Source organism: Epinephelus moara, chromosome 2, assembly GCF_006386435.1.
Source record: "Epinephelus moara isolate mb chromosome 2, YSFRI_EMoa_1.0, whole genome shotgun sequence".
Taxonomy (NCBI): domain Eukaryota; kingdom Metazoa; phylum Chordata; class Actinopteri; order Perciformes; family Serranidae; genus Epinephelus; species Epinephelus moara.
The window spans coordinates 514,031-520,578 of record NC_065507.1 but is presented as its reverse complement, the minus strand read 5'-3'; the positions used below and the strand labels follow the sequence as shown (position 1 = coordinate 520,578).

Sequence of the window (6,548 nt, the reverse complement as noted above, 5' to 3'; positions counted from 1 at the left end):
GTGCAGAGGGCCCTGGGTTCCTCCTGGTGCAGAGGGCCCTGGGTTCCTCCTGGTGCAGAGGGTCCTGGGTTCCTCCTGGTGCAGAGGGCCCTGGGTTCCTCCTGGTGCAGTGGTGCAGCGGGCCCTGGGTTCCTCCTGGTGCGGCGGCCCCTCAGTGGGTTGATGATTTTGGTTGTTACGTTATTTTGTTCTCTGCTAATTATACAATGCACGTCAGTAAAGACTTAACACTTCGGTCATTCCATCATGAAAGATCTGATGTGAGACTGAAGTTATTCTCGGAGCCATGTATAAAACCTTTATATCTCATGATTCACAAACACTCTGAGGTGGTTTTTATCTGAGACATGCGGAGAGGACAGACTGAAACAGTTAGACAGTTAGTTACCATGGACATTTTTCCAGCAAGCAGCAGTTCAGTCTCACTGAGTAAAGCTTTGACATTATTGACCATCTGAAGGACCACACTGCAGCTCAGGGCCTGGACGGACAGACAGACAGAGAGACAGACAAAGAGACAGACAGACAGACAGAGAGACAGACACAGGTTCATTGTTTGATAGGTGAACACAGGTTTGTTTATAGATCATCTCCTGTGTGACCTGGTTCTGTTCTGTGTGTATAGACCGGTTCTAATGAGACCCTGACAGCAGGAAGTGGTGTATCGTACCCCGGAGCTCTTAGAGTTGGCGTAGACCACGTCCATGGCCTTCGAGCTAGCGTTGACAGCGTGAGCCAGTTCCTGTTCCAGGCTGTGATGAGACTGAGCAACCTCACGGATACTGAAACATAACAGGACATTAACATCCCATAATACAACAGGATGAAGTTTAATCTATGAGACGATGGTACCTGTGAATCAGAGCTCCTGCTGCCTGACCGAACTCACTGACGAGTGATGCCTCATCTTCAGAGACGATCTCTGGCTGGGAGGAGAGGCGGGGCTGAGGGGGCTGAGGGGGTGGGGCCCGAAGAAACTCACACTTCTGTTTGTCCTCCCACGACTTAAGAGTGCTCTCGAACGCCTGAAACACACACACACACACACACACACACACACACACACACACACTATGACGGTGAGGGCGTGGTTCAGTGTCGGGGAGATCACAGCCTCAAACGTACCAACAGGTGAACAACGTTTGTAATTAAGAACAAAAAAACTCTAAACAAGTTGAAATACAGGAGGCGTGTCCTTCGAGTCTTTGTTAACATGTGGAAACATGGCGCCCACTGCCCACTCTCTGGTCTCCACTAGTTAGCTAATGTTAGCATTAGCTGCTCTGCACTGTGCACCACCCGGGTCAGATGGGAGCTAAGTTTGCTAGCTGCGCCGCTCAATCATGATGTCTCTGTCATCTCAGTGAGTAAGCGCCTTTATTTGGTGCCAAAAACCCCCATTAGCATCGTTAGCACCACTGGCTGTGCTGATGCTGGTGACAGAGCTAATAATGCTTAATGGGGTTTGTGGCTGATTATCAAGCCACTTACTCACCAAAGTGACCGGGGCAGAGACCAGAGGGTGGGCACAATGTTTCCACGGCAACACTGTTCAGTCAGGACGTTACAAGCTTAGATATATAATTATAACTGCATACTGGATGCCAAGATGGCACCTATTCATTACAGTGGAGCTGCTCACGTGGTGCATACGCCACAAATTACTTTGTGATGATGTCACAGATTTTAAGTCAGTTTTCTTGGCTTGAGGAGCATTAAAAAAATATAAAACCTCCTGCGATTCAGAAAAGAAAGAGTAAGAACTGAGTTTGTTTACAGGTGGAGGTGTCCTGTCTGGTTTATACTCTGTCCCTGGTCAGGGTCTGGTCTCTGGTCAGGGTCTGGTTTGTACTCACTCTGTCCCTGGTCAGGGTCTGGGTTCTGTTCTTGTGGATGATGTTGATGTAACCTGGAGGTTGGACCCACGCCTCCCCATCCACCTGCACTGGGACACCTTCATCACCCAGGATGGTGATCTTCACAGTTCGACACTGAAACCGAGATACAGACAGGGTCAGCAAGCTGGACGGACGGACGGACGGACAGACAGGTAAACAGACACACCTGTGCGATGCGATGGTGCTGCAGGTTGATGACTCTGGACACGGCCATCTGCATGCTGCCGAACACCGCTACCACCTCCAGGATCTTATCATCGAAGGACGGAGCTGTAAACGTCTGAGAAACACGGACGGACAGACAGACAGACAGGTGACATCACTCATCATCTGACACTGACAGTGACCAATCACAGGCAGTGAGGAACAGATGGGTTCAGTTCTCACATCATCCTCTTTGGTTCCTCCCCAGAAGTTGGTTCCTCCTGCGTAACTCGGGATGTTCAATACAGCAATGCCCTGCAGGCTGGGGAGGGGGATGGGACGCCCGTCACACTGCGCGCGCGCACACACACACACACACACTCACACACACACACACACACACACACGCACATACACATACACATACACACACACACACACACACACACACACACACACACACACACACACACACACACAGAGGAAGTGTTAGCTCTTGTCTTGTCTCTTGTCTCTCATGATGATGATGATGATGATGATGATGATGTGAATTCTGATCTGAACCAGTTAAACCAGCAGACCCAGTATCAGTCGGTTCTGTGTCTCACCTCTAGTAGAACCTTCTGTTCCAGGTTCTTGTAGGTTCTGTGCAGCAGCTCTTTGGTTCCCAGAACTCCGTACCACATCATGTTCTTCGTCCGACTCCTGAACACAGATACACATCATCTGAAACCTTTCATCTAAAGTCAGACTCAGATTCACCTCTCTGTGTGTTCTGAGTTCTACATCAACAGTCTGGGTTCTAATGTCTGAATAAAAGTTGCATAATATAAATCTATTTTTATGAATCAACAATAATAATACATCTGCAGGTTTACAGACCCTCCAGCAGTCATCACCTCCATGTGCTGGAGGAGTCTGTGTGACCCAGTGGGAGCTGAGCTGTCAGGCGGAGGAGCTCCTGGTGGGGCATCCTGAGGCAAAGTGGTCTCAGGGGAGCGACTCACAAACCGGGTCCCCATCCTGCACCCAGACCTGGGAGGGGAACTCGCCAGTGAGCGTCCGGTGGCCAGGCCTTGACCTGTGGGGCTCAGCCGGGTACAGCCCAAAAATTCACACAGACCCGCCACCCTGTGGACCCACCTCTCACGGGGCCAGACTCTGAGGTCAGGCACCATGGCTGGCCAGGCAGCAGGGATCGAGGTGTGCTGACCCCCAGCATCATGTACTGGCTCCAGGGACGTGGAACATCACCTCTGTGGAGGGGGAGGAACTGAGATGTTGCTGGAGGAGGAGCAGCACCAGACTGATATAGTTGGGCTCACCTCCACCCGTAGCACTTGTTTATGACCATGTCCCTATAGAAGTGAATTCTGAGGGGGTACTGTTGGATTATGGGGTACCAGGTTCACTGCAAGGAACCATCTGGTCCATGTCTAACCAAATTGAGAACTGTGCCTATACACTCAGCACAAAGTCCCCTGGTGAAGGAACGACACTCACTGAGAATGCTGATTCTTGTCTCTGATCCTGTTTGTGATATTCATGGACAGGATCTGAAGGTGAAGCCTGGGGGAGGAAGAGGTCCAGTTTGGTGACCTCAGAATTTTGTCTCTGTTGTTTGCAGATGACCTGGTTCTGTTGGCTTCATCACACAGTGACCTCCAGCATGACCTGGGGCAGTTTGCAGAATCAGCTCCTCCCAGTCTGAGGTCACGGTTCTCTGCTGGAGAACGGTGGATTGTTCCCTCTGGGTTGGGAGAGAGTTACTGCCTCAAGAGAAGGAGTTCAAGTATCTCAGGGTCTTGTTCACAGTGAGGGTAGAATGGAGCATGAGATGGATCTGTGGTTTGGTGCGGCATCTGCAGTGATGCGAGCACTGCGCTGGGTTGTCGTGGTTCAGAGGGAGCTGAGCCAGAGGCGAAGCTCTTGATTTCCTGGTCTATCTCTGTCCCAACCCTCACCTATGGTCATGAGCTCTGGGTAGTGACTGAAAGAATGAGGTCACAGATACAAGCGTCTGAAATGAGTTTCCTCTGTAGGGTGTCTGGGCTCAGCCTTAGAGATAGGGGGAGGAGTCAGACATCAGGAACCGGCTGCACCAACTGGTCTTTACTACGCCTGGTCGTAACTCCTAAGATGGTCTTTGTTAAGACCAGTCTTAAGGAGTGGACTTACGCCGGTTGCACCAACAGGGCTTATGCCTGGTCTTAGCTACGCTGGTTTTAGCTGTGCGCGTCCATGTGAATGCCCCCTGGAATGTCGCACCCGGCCTGCCTAGAGGAGCGCGGTGACGTTAAATGACGCACCGCTGAATCACCCCGTGTGCTTGACAGATGACAATTGACAGTTGACAGCCCCTCTCATCTGTGTTGACAGTTTATTTACAGTTTAAGATTTGAAGAAAACATGAAGGCTCAACGAAAAACTTTACCGACACTGAAATTAGAAAATGAATCAAGCTGTACAGCCAGCACAGAGACGCATCACAAATAAGAAAAAACAGTCGGTATGGGCAGAGATAACGGGACACATCAATACGTGTTCAGACTCTGGCTGCCTTCATACAGAGGCTGACATGAGGAAGAAGTGGAAAGATCTTCTCAGCAAGGCAAAAAATACATCTCCTCCAAAAAAAATCATCCAACTGGCGGGGGTCCTCCCTGAAAACCTCAGTTTACAGTGACATCATTGTTGACGTATTGGGGGAGGATTCCCCTGCCTGGTGGGAAGGCTGGTGGTAGTGCTGCGTTGCAGCCCAACACAAACTGTAAATCCGGTGACAGCTCTTCAATAAGTTCAAACTGATCTCTCCTACCGAAGTGAAACCTCTCAATCAGCTCCTCGTCATTATATAGGCTATATCCAATTGCATCTGTCACTACTTATCCTCTCCCGTCTAAATGCCCGCTCGTATACAGACGGTGGATGAGACGTGCCATAATCAAGTTGCGCTCTCTGCGCTCTAGAGCGCATGAGCGCAGCTTGATAATGACCTTACGCCTGCTCTTGACTAGGTGTAAGATTTACGCCCGATCTTAGTGAGCAGAAGGCTTAAGCCCTGTTGGTGCAACCGGCGTAACTATTAGGTCGGACTTAGAACGCCAAGTTACGACCGACTTAGCTTAAGACCAGGCTTAAGACCAGTTGGTGCAACCGGCCCCTGGAGGGAGCTCGGAGTAGAGCCGCTGCTCCTTCATGTTGAGTTGGTTCAACATCTGATCAGGATCCTCCTGGTCCAGCTGGTAGGAGGCCCAGGGGCAGACCCCGAACACACTGGAAGGATTATAGATCTCATCTGGTCTGGGAACACCTAGGTGTCCTCCAGGAGGAATGTCAGCGAGCAGAGGGAGGTCTGGAGGACTTTGATCAGCCTGATGCTAAGACCTAAGACCTGAGACCGGACCCTGGATCAGAGGAAGATGATGGTGGATGATGTGAAGGTGTGTAGAGGTGAGTACCTGCACTTCTCTGGATGTTCGTCTCTCTTGTTATTGAAGTCCAGAGAGATTTTAGCGTCCAGTCCTATTCCAAAGTAGTTGTTCATGACGCACTTCTCAGTGTAGCAGTCCCTGCACACACACACACACACACACACACACACACACAGGTTGTATTGAATCCTGGATTATGATGTCATCCTGTAACTGGGTAACCAATCAAAGATGGACTCACATGTTGTCGGGGTCACAGCTAAACGGGTCGGCGTTGACCAGCAGTCGACTGATCACAGAGCTGCTGGACAGAGAACCTGAGATCCCTCTGAGACCTGCACACACAGGAGGACACATCAGACTCATGACATCATTATGACATAAAGAAGTCCCCCCAGAGATTCTTACCTGGATACAGGATCTTTGTGTTGAGCATGGGCATGTTCTCTCTACTTCCTGTCTGGACAGGAAGTGATGCCGAGCTGCCCAATGACAGGCTGCCTTTACTGATCAACTTCTCACAAGGCGTCTTACTGACTGAGGAGACAGAGAGACAGAGAGTCAGACAGACAGACAGGTCAGACAGCACCGCTAACAGTAGTATCAGGACCAGGACCAGCACCAGTATTAGTATCAGTATGACTGACCTCTGCGTGTGTTGCGGTGTTTGGCGCTGTAGGACGACTGCAGAGACATCTTGTCCTCCTCCACCTCCTCCTCCTCTTCCTCCTCCACCAGACCCTCGTCTTCCTCAGCGCGACTGAGAGAGAAGAGCTGCTGCTGAGTCTGAGCGTTCTGTTCGTCCACGGCTGCAGACAAATACTTCGTTATATACAGCGATAAATACTGGAGACATTTAAATGACGACAGTAACTGAACACAGGCTGCAGGAGGCAACAGAGAGCAGACAGGAAGTTCTCAATATTATATATAATATAACTAATTCCTGTTCTTCCACTGACAATAAGACACGATACATTCATACAAAACCTCACAGAGTCACCCTGAACCTTACCTGTCTACCTTTCAATCAATCAATCAGTTTTATTTATAAAGCCCAATATCATAAATC

At 50.0% G+C, this 6,548-nt stretch overlaps 1 protein-coding gene across 3 annotated transcripts in view; it reads right to left on the bottom strand.

The window, feature by feature from the left end:
• The window catches only part of LOC126400038 (diacylglycerol kinase delta-like), a 37,981-nt gene that overhangs the window by 6,447 nt on the left and 24,986 nt on the right, over positions 1-6,548 (bottom strand). For all 3 annotated transcript variants that reach the window (XM_050060453.1, XM_050060470.1, XM_050060461.1), the window contains 11 exons: positions 6,124-6,285; positions 5,885-6,013; positions 5,718-5,811; positions 5,504-5,614; positions 2,651-2,747; positions 2,286-2,393; positions 2,065-2,178; positions 1,857-1,991; positions 853-1,025; positions 671-782; positions 389-481 (listed from right to left, as the gene is read on the bottom strand). In XM_050060453.1, coding sequence (XP_049916410.1) covers positions 389-481; positions 671-782; positions 853-1,025; positions 1,857-1,991; positions 2,065-2,178; positions 2,286-2,393; positions 2,651-2,747; positions 5,504-5,614; positions 5,718-5,811; positions 5,885-6,013; positions 6,124-6,285 — 1,328 coding nt within the window. The remainder of the gene's footprint in view (positions 1-388; positions 482-670; positions 783-852; positions 1,026-1,856; positions 1,992-2,064; positions 2,179-2,285; positions 2,394-2,650; positions 2,748-5,503; positions 5,615-5,717; positions 5,812-5,884; positions 6,014-6,123; positions 6,286-6,548) is intronic.